Here is a 25,406-nt window from a genome sequence, read left to right on the forward strand (position 1 = left end):
AGGAGGGTTGGTTTGTCTTGCAAATATCTTGATTCTGAACCATCTGAAGACACCTCCTAGACAAGCACAACCAGAAAGGCTGGTACCACTGTACTCAGCAGGGTGTGACCTCAGGCCCCGCTCCTTTGTACATGCGCAGCACCCCTGTCCGGTGATGGAGCCCCAACGAGTCATCTGTTCCCTGCACTGTGTTTGAAATAGGAGCTCTGTCTTTCAAGCCCTGCAGTGGCTTTTTCGCGTTCTGGCATCCTACGAATTTAAGAAAAACCCAACCTAGGGGCGCCTGGGTGGCTCAGTCGGTTAAGCGTCCGACTTCGGCTCAGGTCATGATCTCACAGTTTGTGGGTTCGAGCCCCGCGTCGGGCTCTGTGCTGACAGCTCAGAGCCTGGAGCCTGTTTCAATTCTGTGTCTCCCTCTCTCTCTGACCCTCCCCTGCTCACACTGTCTCTGTCTCTCTCTCTCTTAGAAATAAATAAAACATTAAAAAAATTAAAAAAAAGAAAAACCCAATCTAGATGTGAATAAATGTTAAAACCTCAGTGAACAACAATAATAACAATCACAACAAAGTTTCCCCAGAAGTATGGGAAACACACAGACGTCGCCAAACTTGGCAACTTAACATTTTTGTTAGGCAGCACTTATGAGGCTCCTCCCCTTGCCGGAAGCCAGCTCTTTGTCCCCTGTCTTCCCTGGTCCTGGGCTCTGCCCTCTGTGAGGCTCCTCATGGACCCCCGGCCTTCATCACCACTTCTCGTTTCCTGCTGCTATGGTTTTGGGGACCTCACGGTACAACCTTGGGGCTTGTTTTATAAGCCAATCAGTCAGCCGTCTTTTATCTTACAGTTTCTCTGAAAAATTTAGCTGGTGCCCAGCTTTGTGTGTCCAGGCAGCCCCGAGTGCAAGCAACCACAGACGAAGATTTCCTCGGACAGTTTTTTTCCCCCATTTCTTTCATTGTGGTGAAATACACTGAGCATAAAATCGACTGTCTTAACTCTTTTTTTTAATGTTTACTTATTTTTGAGAGAGAGATAGAGCATGAGCAGGGGAGGAGCAGGGAGAGGGAGACACAGACTCTGAAACAGGCTCCAGGCTCTGAGCTGGCAGTCAACACAGAGCCCGACGTGGGGCTCGAACACACGAACTGCGAGATCATGACCTAAGTGAGAGTCGGACGCTTAACCGACTAAGCCACCCGGGCGCCCCTAGACTTTCGATTTTTAAAGGAGGAAGCTGAGAATAAATTCCAGTGGACAAGTAGCAACACATTGCTTGTATCCTCCTGTGAAGCAAGATTATTATTTCCATTTTATTGTTGAGTAACACTGAGGCTCAGAGAGTTTAAAAAGACTTGCCCTATATCACATGGCCACTGAACAACCATCCGGGATTCGTCCCAAGTTGGGTGTGCCTGTAGCAGCCTTAGCCACTGGGAACCAGGGCCCTGAGAAACCAAGAGGTTACAAATAATCCAAAAGAAATGTGGGACATGGGGCGCCTGGGTGACTCAGTTGGTTGAGCATCTGACTTCAGCTCAGGTCATGACTTCATGGTTTGTGGGTTCAAGCCCCGCATCGGGCTCTGTGCTGACAGCTCGGAGCCTGGAGCCTGCTTTGGATTCTGTGTCTCCCTCTCTCTCTGCCCCTCCCCAGCTTGCACTCTGTGTGTCTCTCTCAAAATAAATAAATGTTAAAACAAAAGTGCTCTTCCAGTAAACACATGAGTAATAAGGACACGTGACTGTTGCTGATGTGGAGACAGTCTGAGGTCTGGATAGAAGATCAAACCACCACAACGGTCCCTGAAGCCGAAGCCTGGTACACAGCAAGGCCCTAACTCTGTAATTCTATACAGGCTGTGAGGGGTGAGGAAGCTCTAAAGTGGCAGCAGGCAGAGGTCGGGTCCTGAGGTTTAGGGAAAGACACCGTCTCCCCTAAGGCAGCAGCACAAGGTGAGGCAGTGGGTGCAGGCGCAGAACTGCAGCAAGTGAACCTTCTGGCTGAGATCATTCATGTAGGTGGTTACAGTCTAAACAGCAAGTTTTCAGTGTAGACCAAACATCTTCTATTTTTTTTAATGTTTTTTTTTTTTTAATTTATTTCTAGGAGGGAGAGAGAGAGAGACAGCATGAGCAGGGGAGGGTCAGAGAGAGAGGGAGTCACAGACTCTGAAACAGGCTCCAGGCTCTGAGCTGGCAGTCAGCACAGAGCCCGACGCGGGGCTCGAACCCACGAACTGCGAGATCATGACCTGAGCGAAAGTCGGGTGCTTAACCGACTAAGCCACCCAGGCGCCCCAAATATCTTCTATTGGAAGAGGATGCCATCCAGGACTTTCAGAGCTAGAGAGGAGAAGTCAGTGCCCAGCTTCAAAGCTTCAAAGGACAGGATGACTCTCTTGTTAAGGGCTAATGCAGCTGAAGTTGAAGTCAGTGCTTACCTACCATCCAAAAGACCTAGGGCCCTTAAGAAGTATGCTAAATTGACTCTATGTTCTGTGTGTGGAGCAACAAAGCCCAGATGGTAGCTTATCTGTTTACAGCATGGTTTATTAAATATTTTAAGTCCACTTAAAATACTGCTTGCCTGAACCCCACGTGGGCCCTTTGAACTCACCTCATAATTGGTCATTTCCAAAGGATTCTCAAAAGTCATGATTGGGTCCCACCAAAAGTAATGAACACCTCCCAGATACTGAATGGTCAAAGCTGTTACCATGGGTGCTGCTGTACAATTGTAATTGATGCTTATGTGATGATGTCATATGTACAACGTGTGCACTGTAACACTCCCGTCCCTTACCCCATAAAATCCTCGCTCACTATTGTTCGGGGCTTCACCTTGCTGCCAGTACACTGGTAGGCGGGTGAACCCCTGCTCGAGCTTGTAATAAAGACCCTTTTGTACTTGCATCAGTGTCGGCTCCTTGGGGGTCTCAGGGGACTCGCGAATCGGGCACAACAGAATGACAGCACAGGGTTTAGAACATCACGGAAGCAGAGGACAGAGCGGCGACAGCGGGATCGAGAGGACTGACTCGGATCTGAAAGTGGTCCCCCCGTGGGTAAAATGCCGTCAGACAGCATCACAGGCGGCAGAGAAGTCGACGTGAAAGGAAGAGCAAACCAATGCAGCAAACTTTATTACTGTCTTATTTACAAAATTGCCACGGCCACTCCGGCTGTCAGCGGCCACCCTGATCAGTCAGCAGCCGTCACCTGAAGGCAGGACCCTCAACCAGCAGAAAGATTACAACTCACTGAATGCTCAGATGACTGTTAGCATTTTTTTTTTTTTTGGCCATAAAGTATTTTCATTTTTAAAACCATTTATTTATTTACATATATATTAGAAAAAGAGAGGCAGAAAGGGAGCGAGAGCGAGAGCGAGAGAAAGAGAGAGAGAGAGAATGTCAAGCAGGCTTCAGGCCTGGTTGTGCAGAGTCGACGTGAGGCTGTCTCATAATTGAGATAATGATCTGGGCCAAACTCAAGAGTCAGACGCGTAACTGATGGAGCCACCCGGGGCGCCCAGCAATAACGTATTTTTTTAATTACGCGTATTATTTCAGACACGATGCTATTGCACACGTAACAGACTACACTATCATGTAAACATAACTTTGATCCGCACCAAACGGTGCGGATCACCGTCTGGGAGACCAAACTGTTCATTTGACTTGCTTTATTGTGGTGATCTGCAGCTACATCTGCAATATCTCGGAGGTAAGCCTGTGCTTGTGGTTTCTGTGGACCTTTTATTTTTTCTAGTCTTGAGGACTGACCGGCTTTCAGTTCTCTGCCTGGGTGGATGGAAATGTGGATCCTCCCGTCATTATTAGGCATTTACTGAGGGGGTGGAGCCAGGTGTGACTCGCACTTCCTGGGAAGGGCTGGAGGCCCGGGGTGGGGGTGGGTGCCGTCATTGACTCTGGAGAATGGAAGCAAGCTCGAGGGCTAGCAGCAATTTAGAAGGAGCTCTGGGTACCTCGAGGTCCTTCTCAAAGGCTGTATGAGCATTTAGAAACACCGTCCACTGAACCAGGACCTGGAGATCTGGGCCAGTCTGCCTCTGAACCACTCTTGGAGACATGGGAGGGTCCCTTCCCTTCGCCTTGCCTTGGAGCTCACTACATGCAGCAGTTGACCCTGGTGATCTCTCTTTGACATTTTCAGACCCTTTGCTGTCTCTGGAACTCATAACTATGAGGCTTGATGAGGATTATTCTGTCTTCACATCCTGTGTAGCTGCCGTCTATTATCCCACAACATTGTTACAGTATAATTGACTGTATTCCCTATACCGTAGCTTTTATTCTAGTGGTTTATACATCCCACAACCGGAAGCCTGCGTCTCCCACTCCCCTCCACCCATTTTGCCCATCTTCCTTTCCCCTTTCCCTCTAGCAACTCTCGGTTTATTTATACGGTGGATTCTGCCTTTTGTTTCTTTCTCCTTCTCCTTCTTCTTCGTAGATTCCACATATAAGTGAAATCAGATGGTATTTGTTTCTCTTAGTCTTATTTCTGCTAGTGTGTCTAAAAATTTTTTTTTTATGTTTATTCGTTTTTGAGACAGAGAGACAGAACAGCAGAGAGAGAGAAGGAGACACAGAATCTGAAACAGGCTCCAGGCTCTGAGCTGTCAGCACAGAGCCTGACATGGAGCTCAAACTCATGAACCATGAGATCATGACTTGAGCCGAAGTCAGATGCTTAACCGACTGAGCCAACCAGGCACCCCTGCTAGTATATCTTTAAAAAATTATTTGTTTACATTGTGTGTGTATAATATCTACCTCCATGCACGCATATGTATGAAATGATAACTTAAAAGTATGATACATTAAAACAGATTTTTTTAAGCGTACAATTCAATGAATTTTAACACCTGCCACTACCATTGTAATCCAGATACAGACCACATCATCCCAAAAAACTCCCTGTGCGACCCTCTTTATAGTCCCATCCTCCCCTAATCCCCAGAAACTACGCATCTATCCTCACTCACTATAGTTTTGTCACTTGGAGAATATTGTATCAATCAATGGGATCATATAGTATGTAACCTTTTGAGATTGACTACCTTCATTCGGCATTATTTTCTGCCTGTGTGTTTAGCTTGTGGATAGAGAATATTCTCTCCCCCAACCCCAGTTTTTTTTTTTTAAGGTAAAACTGGCATATACCATTGTACTTTAAGGTATACAACTAATGATTTGATATACCTACATATTGCAAAATGACGATCACAGTAAGTTAATATCCATCACCCCACAGGATTACAATTTATTTTTCTTGCGATGAGAACTTTTAAAACCTACTCTCTTAGCAACTTTCAGATCTATGATACAAAGTTGGTCTCCAGCCCCAGGACTTATCTTTTAACTAGATATTTGTACCTTATGACCACCTTTACCCCCATCCCCCCCCCCCCATCTCAGCTTCTGGCAACCACAGATCTGTTCTCTGAGCATAATTATTTTGAGATTCATTTAACTTGTTATGTGTTTGTGTGGTTTGTCCTTCTGTTGCTGAGTTCTGTTCCATGGTATGGATGGCCTGCAGTTTAACCATTCACCTATTGAAGGCATTAACCTTGAATATGAAACTGTCGGGGGGCCTGGGTAGCTCAGTCAGTTGAGCTTCCGACTTCGCTAAGGTCATGATCCCACAGTTTGTGGGTTTGAGCCCCACGTCGGGCTCTGTGCTAACAGCTCAGGGCCTGGAGCCTGGTTTGGATTCTGTGCCTCCCTCTCTCTCTCTCTGACCCTCCCCTGCTCACTCTCTCTCTCTCTCTCTCAAAAATAAACATTAAAAATTTTAAAAATATGTAAAAAATAATATAAAGCTGTCAGTTGGAGTGCCTGGGTGGCTCAGTGGACTAAAGCGTCTGATTCTTGATTTCTGCCGTTTATGATCTCACAGTATGTGAGTTAGAGCCACCTCTGTCTCCACACTAACAGTATCTCTCTCAGCCTCTCTCCTGCTCATGCTCTCTAAACAAATCAACTTAAAAAAATAAAGCAAAATTGTCAGTTATTTATCAGCAAAAATGGGCTTTTTCAGGAAGACCAGGGAATTACAATTCAGGATACGTGGGCTACAGCAAACCAGATAGGCAGGCAAGTCTGGAGAATACAGTCAAGGAAAGTTCTTTATAGCAGAAGACGTAAGGTTGGGAGGAGCTGGTATAAACTCAAAGCCCATTGGAGGAAACTAGGAGTTCAAAGTATAGTGGCTTTTCATTGGCTGTTGGGTCACATTCTCTCATTGGTTAAGCTGTTGTTGGGGAGAAGGAGGACCCTTCTTCCTTCTGCTGGAGTAGTTCAGTGGTGTCCGTATCACCGAATAGGGAAGAGTGGTATCTCTTCCTACATAGTCTACAGTTGATGGTGAGTGGTAGGGTGTGTGAGCTCCCCATCTGTCCTCCAGCTCCACTTTCAATGAGGTTTCATTTTACTGATTCTCACAATAGACTTTTTTTTTCCAGTTTTTGGCTAATACCAATAAAACCCTTATGAAAAATTGTGTGCAGGTTTTGTGTGATGCAGGCTGTTCAAAATCCCCTCTGGTTTTCCAATTCAGGTAGAATAAAGTCCAGTGTTAAGTGCAAGGGTGTCTGGGTGGTCCCCAAATACTACACCCTGTGACAAGCATGGGGAAGCCTTGTGGTTGAAGGACAGTACTTGTTCTTGAGGTTCTTCCAGTCTGGGGACAGCATTGCTGGAGTTCACATTGTGCCTCTATCACTTATAAGCTGTGTGATCTTGAGCGAGTTCCCTAACCTCTCTGTGCTTCGGTTTCCTCATCTGCAAGTGGGAAGATTAATAATATAAACTACTTTACAGGGTGGTTGTGAGGATTAAATGAGTTAATGTGAAGAGTATGGAACAGCCCCCTTGAAGGCCTGTCTAGGAAGTTTGCATTTTATCCTGTTAATCATATGCAGGGAGAGTAGGGTTGAGCTGGTAGATGAGGGACAGGGGGAAGAGGGACAGGTTTGGAGACTCTTGGAATAATCCTGAACAGCTCTCATGTGGTGGGGAGGAAGAAAGACTCTGTTTGGAGTGGGTTGGAGAGGGAACAGATGGAGGGTTTATGGAGACAGCAAGTGTAGATAACTCACTGGAGGAATTTTGCTAAAAAAAGTGCAAAGGGACAGTAATAAGAGGAAAATGTGGGACAAACGGAGTTTTCTAGTCTTTTTTTTAAGTGGGTGAAGTGAAAAGTAGGAATGATTTCAACATAAAACAAAATTAACAACGGGATGTAATCCTCAGAGGGAAATCCCAGAAGTTGACAAGGGATGGAGGCCAATATTCAAATGATACAACCTGTATCCTCCCCCTCCCAACCCCCACCCGCCCCAGGGGTGTAACCTGTTCCTGGAAGTACTGCCACACCACGTGGATGGGTGAATTGGACAGAGCAAGCTCCTATTCCATCTCCCTGCTCCAAAAATCATTTACTATATTGTCCTCGGATAGGGGACGTAGCAGATATTAATCTGACAACAGCTACTATACTTGATCTTAGCCAAAAGGCCCAGAAGCAATTAGATTTGTTTTGGAAGGAAGCAGGGTGCTCGGTACCAGAATTACTTCCCCCTCTCTGATGGGGAGATCATTTTCTAGAGGCCAGATGGCCGGAGCCAGGGACTACCGGCGTCGGGGGGTCTACTCCCCCGCACTCGGAGCGGAGAATCTCGAAGGGTTGGGAAAGAAGGCAGTCCTGCGGCGATGGGGCCTACGAGCGACGGGGCGAAGTTCTGCCTTTGAAGGGTTCGGGTGGGATGGGAGGCGGGGCCTGTGCAAGGGCGAGGGGCGGGCTTCTTTGGGATGTGGTCGTAGATGGTGAATGCTGGGGAGCGGTCCCTGACGTCCCCGTCTGGCCAAACTGAAGGGGCATCAGGCGCGGCTGGTATGAAGGCGGATTGGTTCGAAGGCCCGAGGACTACGGTAGAGACGTGGGGCCAACGGAAGGCCGTGGAAACTCGTCTCCCTAGGGTATCGCCTTATACCAGATGCCGAGGGGCGTGGCCTCATGGAAAGAAAGGGGTTAGGCCTTCAGGGCAAGCCAATGAGAGGTGGGAAGGGCGGGGCTTGTGCTGAGACGGCCAGTAGGGACAGGGCTCTTCTAGGAGGTGCTTGTGATCCGGGTTTGCGCATGCGCGTCAAGCCGGACTACGGGGCTACGCAGATCCAAATGAGACAGGGGCACGGCCGGGGGGCGGAGCCCGGCCCCTCATGCCGCGCGTCTGGGTCACGTGACATGAAGGGCACCGAATTTCTCAGGAGTCGGCGCCATTTCCGTAGGTGAAGGCCGTAGTGTCCTGCGGGTCAGGGAAGCCTTCTGATGCGATGTGACCCCGACCCGCGGTCTGGGGCGGGTGTCAGGCTCGGGCGCTCGCTGGGGGCAGAGATCTCACTTTAAGGGATGGGCGCACCCGCTGGCTTGGGGGCGTGGCCTTGTCCTTGTGGGTGGCGTAGACGCGGGGTGGGCGGGCTCACCATTGGGGCTGAGATTCGGACCCAGGTGCAAAAGAGGCGGGGCTTCCTATCGGTTCTTTGAGAAGCAGGTAAGTGTGAAGCACTGTTTTGAGGCTGTTTTGGCCTCACTGACCTGTGGTGGCCTATTTTCGGTGCTGGTGGTGACGTACGGAAGGGGGCTGGCGCCTCGGGGGGCGTGGCCTGCCCCGAGAGGCGTGGCCTCGCTCGGAGCCTAGCCGCGTGAGGTGTGTGGCCGCGCAGAAACTGGCGAGAAGAGGCGTGGCCCGGGAACCTTGTGGGAGGGGGCGTATCTTCGGTGAAAGATCTCTGCGCGTAGCTGCTGGCACTGTCCTTTCTCTTTCAGGTGGCGCGTTATGGAGACCCTCGCGGCCGCCGCCCCTGCTGGGAGCTTCTTCCCCTCCTTCCTGCTCTTGGCCTGCGGGACGCTAGTGGCCGCCCTGCTGGGCTGCGCTCACCGCCTGGGGCTCTTCTATCAGTTGATGCACAAGGTGCGGGGGCGCAGATCAGCGGCGGGCTGGGGGCAGCCAAAGAAGGAAGGAGCTCCCGGCACCCTTAGCTCACTTATCTTACCGGAGAAAGTGGGGCCCGACTAATCTAGGGGGCTCGGTCGGGAAACTCTGTCCACGGCCTTTAACCCATCGGCAGCCTGCAGACACGGCCGTGGACTTTACCCCCAGGAAGAGAGAAATCGGGCAGTAGCCGCTGCGTACTCAGCGCCCCAACCGCTCCTTCCCCAGAGGCCAAGAGCTCTTTTTGTAGAGCCCTGCTCCCTAAATCCTGTGAGATCAGAGTGGGCCAAAGGCAGCACCGGAAGGGGTGGCCGTGAAAGGTGTCCTGTACCTCGCAACACGTCCCCGAAGAGGTGCTTTTGTTTCTGTCCTCATTTTCCACAAGAGAAAACTGAGGCCCAGGGAGCTTGTGTGAACTTTCCATAAGTGATTCCATAGGTGATGTTTTGGGGGAGCGTTGACCCCAGGGGTCTCACCCTGAACTGCTTGGCTCCTTCCTCAGGAATCCACCCTTGCTACTGTTCTTCACTAGTAACGGGAGCCAGGCCACTAGCCTTGAGGATTTCTGGAGATTTAAGGCAAAGGCCTCTGGGTCTGGAGCTGTGAACAAGCCGAGGCTTGGAAGCCAGCAGGCCGCTCCTTTGCCAGGTGCCTGCCTGGTGGCTGGCAGCCTGTCAGCCTGGCCGCCCAGTGAGTGGGAGAAAGCCTGGCGGTTGCTACCAGGCCCTGGAGGGCAGGCAGTTCTGGAGTCCCAGCAGATGGACCCTGGCCGAACTACTTTGGGTTCTGGGAATCCACTTTCCCTCTCTTCTCACCCACATTGGCCCACTGTCCCCCGAGATAGGCAGTGTCGCAGAAGGGGGCACCAAAGAGCACTGGTTCTGTGGGACTTTGAATCTTGCGAGAGCAAACCTTGGTCTCCTTAGCTGTAGAAGGATCACCTGCCTGACCCTGGGCCCGGTCTAGTACAATCTGCGCCTCCCCAATGTCAAAGTTCCCCTGACCCCTGACTCTGTCCTGCCCTCCTTCCTGGGGGTGTGAGACTGCCCTCTCCCTCTCGCCCGGGTCCTTGGTAGTCTTGACCCTCTCTCTCCGTGGGCCCAGGTGGACAAGGCGAGCATCCAGCACGGCGGGGAGAGTGTGGCAGCGGTGCTGAGGGCCCATGGCGTGCGGTTCCTCTTCACGCTGGTTGGCGGGCACATTTCCCCGATACTGGTGGCTTGTGAGAAGCTGGGCATCCGTGTGGTGGACACACGCCACGAAGTCACAGCTGTCTTCGCCGCCGATGCCGTGGCCCGCCTGACCGGTGAGGGCAGAGCAGAGAGGGTGGGGGGCTGGTGAGAACGGGATGGGGAGTCGCTGCGGGGGCACAGAGTTCTTTCAGAGGTGGCCGGGAGGGTGGGCAGGCCTGTGATGGATTCTGTATTTCAGGGACGGTGGGCGTGGCAGCGGTGACAGCGGGCCCTGGCCTCACCAACACGGTGACTGCAGTGAAGAATGCCCAGATAGCTCAGTCTCCAGTCCTGCTTCTGGGCGGGGCCGCCAGCACTCTGCTGCAGGTGCCCTGTCCTTGGGTGGATGGTGGGGATCCCAGGGAGCCTCAAAGGGCTCGTGTATTGACTCTCTGGACTTCTCTGTTTCCACCAGAACCGGGGTGCACTCCAGGCCATTGATCAGATGGCCCTGTTTAGGCCACTGTGCAAGTTTTGTGCTTCTGTGCGGAAGGTGCGGGACATTGTGCCCACTCTGAGGGCTGCGATGGCAGCTGCCCAGTCGGGTACCCCAGGTAGGTGCCGGGCGGGGGGGGGACTGGGCAGTGGTCAGGCCCTAAGGCCTCGGTCCACAGAGGCATGGTAGGCTCCGTGTCCGCTCTGCCCCTCTGCAGGCCCAGTGTTTGTGGAGCTGCCCATCGATGTGCTGTACCCCTACTTCATTGTCCAGAAGGAGATGGTGCCCACCAAGCCGCCCAAGGACCTCATGGGTCGAGTGGTGTCCTGGTGAGTTGCCTCCCTCCCACCGTGCCCTCTCCAGCCCCCTGCCCTTTTTTGTTAACTTCCTGCCAGCCTCTGTCTCTCCTTTGACTCATTCATTGGTTTGCATATCAGTTCAGGGGAGCCAGCCTTAGGAAGAGCATTGGGAGATAGAGGGACGAGCATATGCAAAGGTCCTGAGGTTGGGAAAGCCAGGTAGCCTCTGTGGCAGCAGCAGGTGAGCAAAGGGGAGACGGCAGGGGCTGAGCTCAGAGCAGCTAGCAGGGGCCATTGGGAGGACTTGGGGTTTTGTTTTTACTTTGAGATCCATTGAGAAGCATTATACGGCCTAAAGCAGAGGTGTGGGACACCCCAATTCAGGTTTTTATTATGTTCCCTCTGACTGCTGCTGGAGGATGGACTGTGGGGAAGCTGGGAAGCCAGGGAGGAGGGGTCGTAGGCTGTGGGAGGAGAGGCAGTGGTGGCCTGGGGCCGAGTGGTAGCTACCGGGGATGCAGAGGTGGGGGATGGGGGAATGCAGAAGTGGAGGATGGGTCACATACGAGTGCTCAGACCTGTATCAGGCCAGAATAAGGGATAAGCTTAAAGGTTTTTCGGGAAGAGCTACAAGGTTGAGGGGGGACTTCTTTCCGTGGAAAGACTAGGAAGGGGTTCCGTGCCGGGCCCCAGCCCCAGCAGAGGTATCTGGTTTCAATCACCACCAAGATGGGCCTGGCTGGAATGGCACAGGAAGGAGAGTCGATTCTCCTCTTCCTTCCCCTCTGTCCCTTCTCTTTGCTTATCCTTGCCCTTCCACCTGCTGTTCCCCTGCCACATATTTAGCAAGTGCCACAGTGTGCCCAGTACCAGGATAGGCATGGACCAGACAGTCCCCTGCACATGTGAGGAGCCCCTTGAAGGCCAGCTTCTGTTAACTTAAGCTTTATTCACATATCTTTTATAACAACCCTGAGTGAAGATAGTGTGGTATTACTACACCCATTTCACAGATTGGGTAACTGAGACCCAATGGGGGTAAATGACTGGCGGGAAGTCATCCAGCTGGTTAACGGCCCACAAGGATTCAGCCTGGAGGAGTTCCCCACCCCCCCCAGCTAAGTGCCATTTGCAGTGAATGAAATGAAAGTCCAGAGAGATGGCTCCGAATCCCTAGCCACTAACTATCTATGTTAACCTTGAGCAAGTGAATAAGCCTCCCCCCACCCCAGCTTAATGGAGATACAGCTGACACAGGGCACTGTGCATGCTTAAGGTGGACAGCATGACTTGACTGATGCCGTTGTGGTGAAACCTTTCTTGACTTCAGCTTCCCCATCTGTAAAATGAAAAGCGTTGCGTGGTTTTCTCTCTAGACTGAGATTCTGCGAAGAGTAAAACAAGATCACTTTGATAGTGTAAAGTGCAACGTGACTAATTAACCACTGCCTTAAATAAGAGTAGGGCTGAGTCCAGTGTCTGTCAGGTGTAAGGCAAGCTTCTCCCGTCCTCTCTCCAGCCTGGTTAGGGAATCACAAGTACAGAGGGGGAGTCAGACGTCCTGAACAGATAGGACGTGGCTGGTGACCATGTCACGTAGGCTGAGTTTTGTTTGCTTGTTTGTTAAAGTTTATTTATTTATTTATTTTGAGAGAGTGAGCGAGCAAGCACATGCATGCAGGGGAGGGGCAGAGAGAGGGAGACAGAGAATCCCAAGCAGGCTTCTGCAGTGTCGGCGCAGAGCCTGATGCGGGGCTTGATCTCTGAGATCGTGACCCGAGCTGAAATCGAGAGTTGGACACTTAACTGACTGAGCCATCCAGGCGCCCGAGGGAGGCTCAACTTTTAAGCAGTTTTGTTCCGTGGCCGTGACAGCAGCCTCTTTGTTCACTGGCTCTGCACCCCCGTCCCCCACACACAATTTCTCCTCTCTTGGGTTGCCCCTCCTCAGCCCTTGTAGGGCTGGCTCTCCTTTGCCTTTTCTTTCTGTTTTGGGGTTTACCATGGTTTATTCCTTGGCTGTTTCTCATTCTCTGTATTCTTGGTTCCTCCTTAAAGGAGAAACAGAAGCCTCTGGTTCCGACTGCTTTCTGCCAACATCCTCGTGTCTTGTTCTTGGCTGGATTGGATGTTCCTTGAGCAGAGCGGGGCAAGACTTATCTCTGTCTCCAAGGCCCTGGAGGCTCACATGAAAAGTCAGGGCCCCATGTCTCAACAAGTAAGGAGACAGAAGGAGGTGTCAGAAGCCAGAGGAATAGGCTTGAGTGCTGGGGATGTTAGCGATTGAGCGTTTTGCAAAGTGCTTTATATGCTGAATGGATAGATAGTGACCCTAGGGAGAGAGTCCCGTTTAACTTTACAGAGGAGGAACCTCAGAAAGGTCAAGTCACTTGCCCAGTCGCACAGCTAGGAAGCGGCGGAGCCGCGTGTGTCTGACTCCGCAGCCGTGGCCCTGGCGCGTGGAGATCCTGGCACTCCACACCTGGGCCCCTTGTTTCTGAGGGTCTGTGTCAGGTTGGGTGGTCACCAGGAACTTCTGAGGGGGAACAGGCGGCCGGAGACTTGGCCACTGGGGTTTGTCTTTACGGGGTGTGGCTCACCCACTCCTATGCTTGCCTGACTTCCTGCCTCGACCCTGGCCTCCATGGGCCTCCTGGGCTCCCCAAACCCCAAACATTAATGCCGGTAACCGCCACTTCCTCTCACCTTTGCAGGTACTTAGAGAATCACCTGGCCAACCTCTTTGCAGGAGCCTGGGAGCCTCGGCCCGAGGGGCCTCTGCCTCTGGACATTCCCCAGGCGTCCCCCCAGCAGGTGAATCGCCTCTCTTCCCTGGCCGAGGACCCCCCACCCGGCAGGATGGCCTCTCTCTGAGTCAGCACTGGGGCCTGGATCGTGGGGGCTGATGGTGACTCACACGGTTGGCTCTTTGAGCCCCATCTCTAATCCCAGGTTCAGCGCTGTGTGGAAATCTTGAGCCGAGCCAAAAGGCCCCTTATCGTGCTGGGGAGCCAGGCTCTGCTGCCCCCGATCCCTGCGGACAGGCTTCGGTGAGAACCCTCAGCCCTGCCCTTACTGTCCTGGCCCCGGTGCCGGGTCGCCTTGCGGGGGTGGGGGCATGCCCGTGGCTACACTCCCCTCTGCTCTGCCTGGACCCGCAGGGCTGCCGTCGAGACCCTGGGCATCCCCTGCTTCCTGGGAGGGATGGCGCGAGGACTGCTGGGCCGCAGCCACCCGCTCCACATCCGGCAGAACCGCAGCGCTGCCCTGAAGAAAGCAGACGTCATCCTCCTGGCAGGTTGGCCCCGGCCTCCTCTGGCCTGTTCCCTTGCCCTCCCTGCAGGCACCCCCCCCCACCTCTGTGGCCCTGCCCCTCCTCATCAGGTACTTAACTGGCACCCTGCCCTCGCAGTCACCCGCCCTCTTACCTTGAGCGCGCGTCCTCCCCCTTGCAAGGGTTTGGACACAGTGCACCTGAAACGCAGGGAAGTTCTGGCAAGATTGCAGTCATGTCGTGTGGCCCCGCTTCGCACACAGGAGGGCGCACGGATAGTGGGCCCCGGTAGTGTCACCTTTAGCATCTGCATAGATGTGCCTTATGCAGGACTGACACAGCACGTACGTGCGGCGTGCGCGTTTTCATGCAGAGCGTTTGGAGTCCTGCCTGATGCATAATAGTCGCACCGGTTCACTGTTGTTTAATAACCATCCCTAAACTCAGTGACTTCAGATGAGCTTATTATTGGGGTGCCAGGGTGGCTCAGTCGGTTTCAGTGTATGACTTTGGCTCAGGTCATGATCTCACCGTTTGTGAGGTCGAGCCCTGCGTCGGGCTCTGTGCTGTCAGAGCCTGGAGCCTGCTTCGGGTCCTCTGTCCCTCTCTCTTTCAAAACTAAACATTTAAAAAATGGACTTCTTATTTCTCAAGGTCTACCTATAGGTTAGGTGGTGGTTTTTCTGCTGTTGGTGGGACTCGCTCATGAGTCTGCAGCTGGGGAGGCAGGAAGGCATCTGGGCTGATCCGGGGCGGGCGGGCACACGTCCTTGGACTCGGCTGACTGCACGCTGGGCTCACACGGCCTCCGCTGGGCTAACTGAGGTCTCTGACTCCTCCGTACCTCTTTCTCATCGTCCACCAGGCCAGCCCGGGCTTGCTCACTTGGTGGAGGGTGAGAACGTGCAAGAATGGGAGAGCGAGGTTTTTTAAGAGAGACAGTGGAAGCCACGGGGCTTCCTGAAGCCTGGTCTCTGGCGTGCCTGCCATCACTGTGTCACAGCCTATTGACTAAGGCGCATCCTGAGGCCAGCCCAGATTCAAGGGGTGGGGAGATGCGAAGTCACCGTGGGCAGCACTGGTGCGGGGAGAAAGGAAGAACGGGGTCACCCTGGCAGTCACGGTGCCATGCTGGCTGAAGGGAGGTAGGGGGGCGCTGGCCCTCCAGCCATGGAGACCCTGCCTCCCCCTCCAGGAATTGTGTGCGACTTCCGCTTGTCCTATGGCCGCGTGCTCAGCCGCAGCAGCAAGATCATCATTGTCAACCGTAACCGGAAAGAGATGTTGATGAACTCAGACATGTTCTGGAAGCCCCAGGAAGCCGTGGAGGGTGAGCACCCAGTGGCCCCGCCTCCGCCCCCCTCCCCCCCCCAACGCACACACGCTCTCGCTGGTCCTGCCCTTGGCCTCTGCCGCAGCTGGCTTGAGCTGGGTGCTCGTGAGCGAGGCCCGGCCCCTGCCCCAGCGGTCAGCTCGAGATGGACGTTTGGCTCTCGGACTGATGGGTGCTTCCGGCTGAACAGATGGCGAGGTGTGCGTAAGAGGGGAGGGCTGGGAATAACATGCATGGGATCGCGCCCCTGGCTGCAGATCCTCCCGTGCCGCCTGCTGCCTGGAGGGCAGGGACCTGCCTCCTTGGCCCCCGAGGCTTCTGTTGTCCTGCCTTCCCCATTCAGTCTGCTCCCACAGCCTTTTTGTGCTCTGCCGCCCCTCGATGCAAGGACACCGTGCAGCAGTGTAGGCCACACAGAGCTCTTGGGTCAAGGAGAGAAGTGGCACCGGGGCGTTCCAGTTCGGGAAGGTCCGCTGTAGCAGCTGGTGGGCAGCGAGTTGCGGCGGGCAGGGGGAGGCCGTGGCCCGGCACACCAGGCCAGGGCAGGAAGGGCAGGGATGGACAGGGAGAAGAGTCTCCGCTTCTCTGAGCCTCCGTGGGGTCACTTCTAAGATGGAGGTGATGGGAGGTATATCACCGGCCTGTTTATCGGTCACTTCAAAAACGATGTGCTTGGCTGATGGAGGTGTTTTCGGTGGTGTGTTTTAGAGGCAGGGTTGACAGCACTGCCTGGTCTGGGGTGTGGGGAGGAGGCAGGCGACAAGCCCGCCCTGGGTTTCTGACCCACAGAGTGCTTCCTAACCCTCCCTTTCTCCGGCCTTGGCTGCCCTGCCCTGGCGCACTCTGGGGCATGTGTCAGCTCTTCAGCTCTAGCAGCATCCCCGGCCTGGCACCTGGCCTCCTGCGGGGACATTGCTATTGGATTCCTGCTGTCCCTGGGCCTCTGGTGCTGGAAGGGCAGGAGGCCACTTCCCTGCAGCTGTATCCTCTTCCTTCCCTAGGAGACGTGGGCTCCTTTGTGGTGAAGTTGGTGGAGGGCCTTAAGGGCCAGACGTGGGCCTTGGACTGGGCAGAGGAGCTCCGGCAAGCTGACCGGCAGAAGGAGCAGACCTTTCGGTGGGGGCCGGGTGCGGTGGACGCGGGGGCGGGGGCTGTGGTCGGGGGCTCCTGGCAGGCTCTCCTGCTGGCCCTGCTGATGTGCACTGCTCTCCGGCAGTGAGAAGGCACTGATGCCCGCAGGCCAGCACCTGAACCCCGTGCGGGTGCTGCAGCTGGTGGAGGACACTCTGCCTGACAACACGATTCTGGTGGTCGATGGTGGAGACTTTGTGGGCACTGCCGCCCACCTGGTGCAACCCCGGGGCCCCCTGCGCTGGCTCGATCCTGGTAAGGGGGGCCCTCTGCCTGGGACGGCTTGTACTGTCCGGGCCCTTTTATACCCACGTGCTCTTGGTTTTCCTAGGGGCCTTTGGGACTCTGGGCGTTGGTGCAGGATTTGCACTCGGGGCCAAACTGTGCCAGCCGGAGGCCGAGGTGAGTCAGGGCGCTGGGGGCAGGCCGCCTGCTGCGTTCTGGGTAGCGAGATACTCAGGCAGCCTCGGTCTCCGCTCAGGTATGGTGCCTGTTTGGAGACGGGGCCTTTGGCTACAGCCTCATTGAATTTGACACCTTCGTCAGACACAAGGTGACTGGGCTGCCCCGAGGGAAGCGGAGAGCCTGGGGTTCTGGGAGATGTCGGGATGCGCAGGGCTAGGGAGGGAGCTGCTTCTGTCTGGCAAAGGTCCTGTCCCCGTCTTCGTGCTCTGGCCGGCCAAGCCTTAAAACTGAAGGCTGTGGGCTGGCCTCATCCTCTCCCTGCAGATCCCAGTGATTGCCTTGATAGGGAATGACGCTGGCTGGACCCAGATTTCTCGGGAGCAGTTGCCCTGTCTGGGCAGCAATGTGGCCTGCGGCCTGGCTTACACTGGTGAGAGGCCTGGGCAGGGTGGAGAGAGGGGGAGGCTGTTGCAGGCCTGGCTGGGCATGCGTTCCTCTCCTGGGCTGCCTGCATGGTGGGCTGGGTCCCTGCCACCATCTGACGTGACCTCCCCTTTTAGATTATCACAAGGCAGCCGTGGGACTTGGGGCCCAGGGCTTGCTGCTCTCACGGGAGAAAGAAGATCAGGTGGTCGAGGTGCTTCGTGATGCTCAACGGCAGTGCCAAGATGGCCACCCGGTTGTGGTCAACATCCTCATTGGGAGGACAGACTTCCGAGACGGCTCCATCGCCGTGTAGGGCCTCATGGGTCAGTACCCTTGGCTGCCTTCGCACCCCCGCACTGCGCCTAGCTGGCTTCAGAGTCTCATCCTTGCCTACCTGGACCTGGCCTATTGGGTCCGCTGACTCTGCAAGCCTCCCAGAAGACAGGGTGGGGCTTGAGGGGTCAGAGCTCAGAGAGGCTCCCTGGCGGCACCCAAGAGCTCCCAGGCTTTTTTTCTCTGCGGGGCACAACTGCCCTTTGTCCCTTCCTCTCTTCCACGCTTAATAAACCACCTCTGGTCCGTGTGGGCCCAAGTACTCATCCCAGAACTTGTGCATATTGATTTATTTGTCCACAAAGATGGAAGTGAGAGAAGGTGAGGGAGACAGGAGGGGACCCTACTCTCCCATTGTAACTCTGGGGCCCACTGAGGCTCCATTACTGGGGATTTTAGGGTGTCTGGCCACTACGAACTCTTTCCCTCTCAGAGGTCCCTGAAAGAGCCCCCTACGCCTGCTCCAGACATGTCCACCCACGCACACTAGTCCTCACACACAGACACACACGCACGGAGGCAATAAATATGTTCCGTACCAAAGTGCCCCCAGCCCGACACTTCAGGCGGGGCCCCTCCACAGGGAGGTCTTGTAAGTGCTCATTTCTTCAGGGATGCGGAGGAAGAAAGGGGGAGGGGAAGGGCCAGCCTCTGCTATCTCCATTTCCTGGTTTGAGGCAATCACGGGGCTTTCCCTGGAAGAGAGGGTGGGGAAACCAGCTATTTTTCTAAAAGCCCCCAGCTGCCCTTATCCAGCCAGAGCCCAAGATCGGGGCTTTCCCCCACCAAGCTTCAAGTAGCACCTCACCATATAGTCCTTGGGCCCTCCAGGGAGGGGAGACGCAGAGTGCAGTGCTTAAAGCTAATACTGAATTGGTTGGCAGCAGCAAGAGGGTGGGGGGGGGGGCCTCACCATCCTGGGGGGATGCTCACAGTAACTGGTGTTTCCCTGGCTAAGAAGAGGCAGGAGAGGCCAGCCCAGCAAGCGGGAGAAGGGCCTTTGGCAGCAAGGGGAGAAGCCCTTGGTACTCAGAAAAGACGGCCACAACGGCTGGTCCCGAAAACCCCCAGTCCCAGCCTATGCAACCAATGGCCCAGCGCCGAGCACTGGAAAGGAGTAATGATTCTCAGCGACGGGCTGGCTGGTCACTCGGCAACTCCCCAGCAACCAGGACCAGGGCCTGAGAGCCCGGTCTGGCCCCTCCCGTGGCTGGGCCACAGCCTCGGCAGCCGGGAGCGCGGGCCGCGGTGACCGGGGTCCCGCCCGGCCGGGCTCAGAGGCACACGTTTATCTGCTTGGAGAGCTCTCTCTCCAGGTCCAGGATGAGGGCGTCGAAGTCTTTGAGGTTCAGGTGCGGGTTGAAGGGCGCCTCGAAGTCATCTTCGAAGTCAGCGGCGCCCGCCGGCTCGCCCGCGTCCTCGTCCTCGTCCTCGCTGCAGCTGCCCGTCACGTGCTCGTAGTCCGGCCCAGACAAGAAGTCCCGCCCGCACGGCAGGAAGTCCCGCCCGCAAACGCTCCAGTCCCCCGCGTAGCGGTTACTCGGCGGGCTCTCGGGGCCGCCCCGGCCGCGGGGCCGTGTCACCACTTCGGGGCCGGCGAGTGGCAAGTGCAGCGGCGGCTGCCGTTTGGGCCGCAGGTACGGGGCGACGTCCGGAGGCTCCGGGGGTCTGCGGGGATCTGCGGAAGAGGAGCGGGACTCGTGACGGCGTCACGCGCCGCGCGGACGGCCAGACCTCTGATTGGCTGCCCAGGTAACCAGGCCCCTGATTGGCCTGACGAAAGAAAAGACCCGCAACCGCATCAGGAGTTTACTGGCGGAGCTGGAACTGGTTGCTTAGGCAACCGGCCCGCTGAAGGGCGTGTCGAGAGGCGGGGCCTCTGACCGCGTCAAGCTTGGATTGGCTCTATCTAGACGGGGTTGCCGGGGCTACCAGGTACCGGTTTACTCTGTCAGGGGGCGTGGCATGCCTGAAGCCCGAGACTCTGATTGGCCGCTCGGGAAAGCGCCGCTGAGGCGGCCTGGCCTTGATTGGCGGTGCGGGCCGGGGGCGGGCTCACCTGGCCAGGCCTGCAGCAGGTAGTGCAGCACCTCGATGTGGCGCTTGAAGTCCACTGCATTGGTGAGGCCCGGGCCAGAGCTGCGGATGCGGGGCCTGGCGGGTGACTGGCGCGCCGGCAGCAGCACGGGACCGAAGCACACGGCCAGGTTCTGCGGGGTCATGCGGTTGTGGGCGTGGAAGGAGGAGACGAGGCGCAGGTGGTCCAGGAGAAGCGTCAGCGTGGCCTGAGAGAAGAGGGTTGGGAATCGTGGGGCTGGCCGGTCCCCTGTCACACTTGGGGGAAGACTCGGGCGGCCCAGAGTGGGGAAACAAAGTCTCATAGCTGGTTGATGGCCCAGCTAAGGCTTTGATACTACTATTATGACACCATTTTGCTGCAGGGGACACTGAGAACAAAGGTAACTTAGTTTTGGAATGGCAGAGCTTAGATATGAACCTACTCCTCTGTGTGTCAGGGCTCGCATTAATACCGTTTTACAGATGAGGGTACTGAGCCACAGAGCTCTGGTTGGGACTTCTCTAGGATTCCACAGCCAGGAACCTCCCTTGTGGTAGCTTGACAGACCTGTATTCAGAGCCTCCATTTTTGTGATGTCCTTGGCTGTGCAACCTTGGGCAACTCACTCAACTGCTCTGGGCCTAGGTTTCCATAGCTATGAAGTGGGGATGCTAATAGCACCTTATAGCCACATGCTCATGCACATCATGGGCTCAGGTGTGGGTGAAGCACTCTACTGGTGTCAGCCCCCTCTGAGTGCTCCCCACTCCCACCAGGCCCAACTCACCCTCTCCACATCCGGCAGGCAGTTGAGGAGCCCACGGGTGCCCTCAGTGCTGGAGGGTGCCCTGCTTGGGGGTCCTCGGGCCATGGCTTCCAGCACCACCTGATAGAGGGGCTGGGTGATGAGCGGTGTGGGCAACTCCCGGAGATAATCCTTGAGGATGCCTGTGGACACAGGGCCCACTCTGGTCAGGGCACCCCTGGCTTCTGAGGCTGGAGGGGTCGGCTGGGGCTGGGAGGGGGAAGAGGAGGACAGGCACAGGGAGATGAAAACAAAGCCAGAGAGAAAAGGGTGAGGTCCCAGAGGGACCACAGGGACTCCCTCGAGGTGAAGGTGGAGTGGGGAGCAGGCGGGGGTAGGAAGGGGCATGCTGACCGGTAATGACATTGATATCAGGATACAGGTCCTCGGAGAGGCAGACGGCTGCACTGTCTCGCTCAAAGGCATCCCGAAGTTCCTTCTTCACAGCTGCCGAGCCACACAGGCGGTAGAGCCCCACCACCTGGGGGTGGGCGCAGAGAGATGTCTTCTTGCTAGTGCTACACACTGATGGGGGCCGGGCGCGGGGTGAGGGCTGGAGGCCTGGGTCAGGGTGGCAGTGGGCTGAGGGCTTGGGGGCTGGCTGCCCAAGCTTCACCAGCTGCCTTCCTGCTCCTCTGACGCCTGCCGTGGTGTCCCCACCTGGCTCCCTGAACAATCTGGCCCTGTAAACCCTCTGCTTGGGGCACCCGTCCTCAGGTCACTTGTCACCCCCTCTGGGAAGTCTTTCCTGACTACCCCACCCAGAGGCCAGGTCCTGCTTTAAGGACCTGCTTTCTCCCTGCTTCTTCCCTCTTGGCCCAGCCACAGTTTTACACTTGTGAGTTACTGGGATCATGTCTTTTCTCCCATCAGACTCTGAGCTCCAGAAGGTCTGGGACCCTGGGGTCTGGGTTCGGTGCTATGGTCCAGGGGAGCCTCCTGCCCTTGTCTAAGTTGGGATTGGAGCTAGGAGTGTCCAGGCAGGGTGTATGTGTGGGGAAGGCCTGGCCCCCGGATGCCCTGGGGGTGTAGGTCTGAGGTCTGGGGGCCAGCTGGGATGGGGCCAGGGGCTCACCCGCAGCCCTCGGCGCTCGATCTGCCCAACACACTTCTGGATGATGAGAGGCACCTGGCCGGGGGGCTTTTCCCGCTCCACCAGCAGCGGCAGGGGCAGCCCGAAGACGCGGGGCTCGGCTGTGCCCGGTGCTTCCTGCTGCTCTGACAGGGTCAGCTTGGCATACAGCAGGCCCTGGGGCTCCAGGCGCACGGCCAGTTGCTGGGCCTGGCACCCTGAAGACACAAGGGGGCCTGTGGGATCTCCCCTGCTACTCCAGGCCACACCCCCGCCCTGGACACTCTGGGGGTAAAGGAGAGCCTAGTCCTGTCCCAACTGCTCCTCCCTTGCGGCCACGTATCCTACCTCGGAAGACCGTGGGTAGCAGCACGGTGCCCTGGGCGCAGGGCCGGTGCCGCCGCACGCCGGGGTCCCATGCCAGCACCAGGGCGCGCAGCAGCCGCGCAGCCTCCAGCTCCAGGTGGAAGGTGTGGTCCAGCCGCAGGAAGTCCGGGCCCCCCCTCAGCGGTCCTGTCCGGGCCCGGGCCACCCCGTCCACCTGCAGTAGGCAGCAGAGGTCTCTCGGGGTGGCCCCGGGGGCCGGCCGCAGCCCCCCCAGCCCGTATAAGTGTAGGCTGAGGCGGCCCCAGAGGGCGGCAGGCGGTGCGCGTGCTGGGGGGCCCGCCTCGTAGGGCCGGAAGGCAGTGGGCGATGGGGGCCCCGCTGGGCGCTCTGGAGAGTCCCCGTCACTGAGGTAACCGGCCCGAGGGCCCCGTGTGGCCCCAGCCCCTGCCGCGCGTCCAGGGGCCCCCACACTGCTGTCCAGGTGGTAGCGGCTGATGACCGAGCCCTCGGGGGCGGCCCTCTCGCGCTCTCGGCCCGCCCGGGTGCCGCGCAGGCTCAGGCGGCGTCGAAGGTCAGGCAGCTTCTTCATCTTCATGGACAGGCGCCTGGCTGGGCCGGGGGACTTCGTGCGGGAGGCTTTGGCTGGGGGGCTGGCAGGGGCTGCGCCTGGGGAACGAGATCTCAGAGTTCAGAAGGCCGGGCTTGGGACCGGGTGAGGCTGGTGGACATCTGGGAGGGCGGATGTCTGAGGCTTGTGCTCACCTTGTGAGGCCGAAGCCGGGGCCTCTGGCAAAGCCGAGCCTGGCTGTGGCCCAGGGCGCTCAGGTGCCAGCGGTCTGGAGTCTTCCTCAGGGATAGGGTTGTACCAGATCTCACCCGCGGGCTCCCCACTGCCAGGCGCCCTGGGCCCCAAAGCAGCTTCTTCTGGTGGCTTGGCCCCACCCAGCACCCATCGGCGGCTGCTGGGCTCCAGGCTTTGCAGGTAGGCCCCCCGAGCTGGGCTCCGAGATGCCTCGGGGCTGGGGGGGCCCTCTGCTCCAGCCTGGGACCCTTCGGGGGTGTGGGGCTCTGGCTCTGGAGGACTGGGCTCCGGGCGCTGGGCTGGCCGGCCTGGCAGAGAGCAAGGGGAGTGAGACCCAGCTACTGCCTGCCGCTCCCAGGGCAGCCCCAGCGAAGAGCTCTGTCCCCATCAGGGGCCAGGGCTGGGGTGCGTGAAGCACTGGCATTCACTCCATTTGTTTGTTTGGAGTGGCTGGGCACAGGCCAGCAGTCTCATTGGTGGCCAGCCTACAACCCCCCCACCTTAGTTCCTGGGGACCCAAATGGGACTCTGTCTCTCTGCCCTTCAGCCTCAGGGGTCCAGTGGGGTTTCTCCAGACCTGCGCCCCGCATTCTCAGCTCTACCTCCCACCCCTGGCATGGAATCCTGCTCCCGCCCCTTCTTACTGGGTGGCTTTGGGCAAATTGCTTTCCATCTCTGAGCCTCAGTGCCCTCCTGTGAAGTGAGGGGTGGGGAGTCAGTGCCCCCCTCCAGGGAGACATCAGAGAACTCGGTGCGGGGAATGCTTCCTAGGCATCCGGGTTACGGTCAAGCACACAGCCCACAGGGAACGCTGGCTGGCTCCCTTAGGAAGACAGGAGCAGGCACGTCTACCGCTGGGTCCTCTCATTCCTGCAGCCCCCCTCCCCCAGCCCCCACCTCTTAAGAGCCTGTCTTCCAAACTCTTTCCCCATCCTGGAGTGGGCCCTGTCTCTCAGCGCCGTCCGGATCCCCACGGTCAGCGTCTTGGCGCCTCTCCTCTGCTCCACCATCCTCCCCTCTCTGACATCCTGGGCTGTTTCCTGTCTGTGTTTGTGCGTGGGCACCCATGTCCCTTCTCTCTGCTCTAGGAACCTTGGGAATCTTTGGGAAGGGCTGGGTGGGGGCGGGGGGGGTCAGATGTGAAGTCCTCAGGCCTCCCTCCTTTAACACCTTCCTTCCCGGGACTTTCCCACGCAGCTCCCCCGTTCCTTAAGGTCCTGTCTTGCTGGCTGGTGGACTCCCTCCTCTGGTCAGCTCTGATTTCCAACACCCTGGACTCTGTCTCGGGGGTGTCTATTAGTAGCATAGTCCAAAGAGCTGTTTAAGTCACTTCATTGGCTCTGGGCAAATTACCCAACGGTTCCGTGCCTCAGTTTCCCCTTCTGTATAAAGGGGACAGTTTCCTAGGGCTGCCTAAGGTGGGTGCAGCTGCAGTTACTGGTTAATGGGTAGGAGGGGGCCGGCGGGTGGCTACTGTGGTTGATGCACCGCCCCTCTCCCTCCTCTTCAGGACTTCGCTCCCCATCTCCCATTCTGGGGGGCGCAGGATGTCCCCGGCCTGGCCTGACTGGGCCCGTTTACCAGCTTCCCACCTCCTCCGCCCCTCCGCCCTCCAGGCGCTCGGTCTCGGCCCCATTTCCTGTCAGGGGCGAGGCCCCCCTCCCGGGCCTCCTAAGGAGCCCGCAGCGCTGGCATCCCCTGCCAGACGCACATAACGGTCCGCGCCCCCTCTCCCCCTGCCCAGCCCCTTCCCTCCAGGACCCCTGCCCGCTCTTGGTCCCCCACCCCGGGCCTCAGGGGACTCCGCGGGGCTCTCCCCTACCCCCCCGCCCCCCCAGCCGTCCCTCCCTGGGGCTCCAGGACCACCTCCCGGGCCGGGCGGGGTTCGGCGCCCCCTCCTCCGCCGTCTCCCTGGCTCACCGCGCTCCTTCGCGTCCGACTTTTTCCGGGGAAGTTTCTCCCGGCCCCGCAGGCGGGAGAAGGTTTTCCTGAGCAGCGGCTCGGCCATGCTGGGGCCCGGGCCGGCCCGAGTGCGCGCCCCGGGCTCCGGCCGCGCCGCCCCCCGCCCTCCTCTCCGCGCCCCGCCCCGCCCGGACCGCCCCGCCCGCCCCCCGCTCCGCGCCAGCAGGAAGCGCATTCCGGGAATGCTTGGCCCAAACTTTTTTTTTTTTCCCCCTTCCCGCGGCCTGAGCGAGCGATGCTGGGAGATGTAGTCGCCCGGGCCGGGTGGGGAGGGAATGGGGGCTCTGGGCTGCCTTCCTCGCTCGCACTGTGAATACCACGGCTCAGCCCTGGGCCCTCGGCTTCCCTCCTACCCACCCTCCTTTGGTGATGGAACATAGCGAGTAATCTTGGGTTTGCCTTCAAAACGCGTCCTGCACATATTTCCTCTCCTTCCACCATCTAGTGCTCCAGCCTGGTGCAAGCCCTGGCATCGCTCCTTTCCAG

At 57.1% G+C, this 25,406-nt stretch overlaps 2 protein-coding genes and 1 non-coding gene across 4 annotated transcripts; 1 reads left to right on the forward strand and 2 right to left on the reverse strand.

Moving 5' to 3' along the window:
* Positions 1-7,373: 7,373 nt before the first annotated feature.
* On the reverse strand, positions 7,374-7,561 carry LOC120239257. Its single transcript, XR_005530387.1, has one exon. It is a non-coding gene; the product is annotated as a U2 spliceosomal RNA (small nuclear RNA).
* Positions 7,562-8,230: 669 nt separating this feature from the next.
* On the forward strand, positions 8,231-18,166 carry ILVBL (ilvB acetolactate synthase like). 2 transcript variants are annotated; one of them, XM_039243358.1, is made up of 16 exons: positions 8,231-8,316; positions 8,859-9,003; positions 10,129-10,330; positions 10,456-10,583; positions 10,672-10,810; positions 10,910-11,021; positions 13,706-13,805; positions 13,944-14,041; positions 14,153-14,289; positions 15,461-15,595; positions 16,600-16,714; positions 16,815-16,984; positions 17,061-17,131; positions 17,211-17,282; positions 17,459-17,564; positions 17,695-18,166. In XM_039243358.1, the coding sequence occupies exons 2-16, from the start codon at positions 8,869-8,871 to the stop codon at positions 17,871-17,873; spliced, it is 1,899 nt and encodes a 632-aa protein (XP_039099289.1). In that variant the 5' UTR covers positions 8,231-8,316; positions 8,859-8,868; the 3' UTR covers positions 17,874-18,166. The 2 variants fall into 2 exon arrangements, with proteins under 2 accessions (XP_039099289.1, XP_039099290.1); XM_039243359.1 differs by lacking the exon at positions 8,231-8,316 and adding an exon at positions 8,489-8,583.
* Positions 18,167-18,176: 10 nt separating this feature from the next.
* Positions 18,177-25,017, reverse strand: SYDE1 (synapse defective Rho GTPase homolog 1). The gene is made up of 8 exons (XM_039243360.1): positions 24,879-25,017; positions 22,919-23,266; positions 22,178-22,822; positions 21,833-22,047; positions 21,112-21,238; positions 20,740-20,900; positions 19,953-20,178; positions 18,177-19,571 (listed from the first exon to the last, which is right to left on the reverse strand). The coding sequence occupies exons 1-8, from the start codon at positions 24,964-24,966 to the stop codon at positions 19,168-19,170; spliced, it is 2,214 nt and encodes a 737-aa protein (XP_039099291.1). The 5' UTR covers positions 24,967-25,017; the 3' UTR covers positions 18,177-19,167.
* Between the last annotated feature and the right edge of the window lie 389 nt (positions 25,018-25,406).

Source organism: Hyaena hyaena, unplaced genomic scaffold (genome assembly GCF_003009895.1).
Source record: "Hyaena hyaena isolate Hyena2069 unplaced genomic scaffold, ASM300989v1 scaffold_227, whole genome shotgun sequence".
NCBI lineage: Eukaryota > Metazoa > Chordata > Mammalia > Carnivora > Hyaenidae > Hyaena > Hyaena hyaena.

Excerpts from the sequence above, each read along its gene's own strand:
- SYDE1 (XM_039243360.1), bottom strand. The coding sequence starts at position 24,966 with ATGGCCGAGCCGCTGCTCAGGAAAACCTTCTCCCGCCTGCGGGGCCGG. Across the intron at positions 23,267-24,878 it reads GTCGGACGCGAAGGAGCGCG|GCCGGCCAGCCCAGCGCCCG; the intron begins GTGAGCCAGGGA and ends GCTCTCTGCCAG. Across the intron at positions 22,048-22,177 it reads GCTACCCACGGTCTTCCGAG|GGTGCCAGGCCCAGCAACTG; the intron begins GTAGGATACGTG and ends TTGTGTCTTCAG.
- ILVBL (XM_039243358.1), top strand. The coding sequence starts at position 8,869 with ATGGAGACCCTCGCGGCCGCCGCCCCTGCTGGGAGCTTCTTCCCCTCC. Across the intron at positions 16,715-16,814 it reads CAGAAGGAGCAGACCTTTCG|TGAGAAGGCACTGATGCCCG; the intron begins GTGGGGGCCGGG and ends GCTCTCCGGCAG. Across the intron at positions 17,132-17,210 it reads TGTGCCAGCCGGAGGCCGAG|GTATGGTGCCTGTTTGGAGA; the intron begins GTGAGTCAGGGC and ends GTCTCCGCTCAG.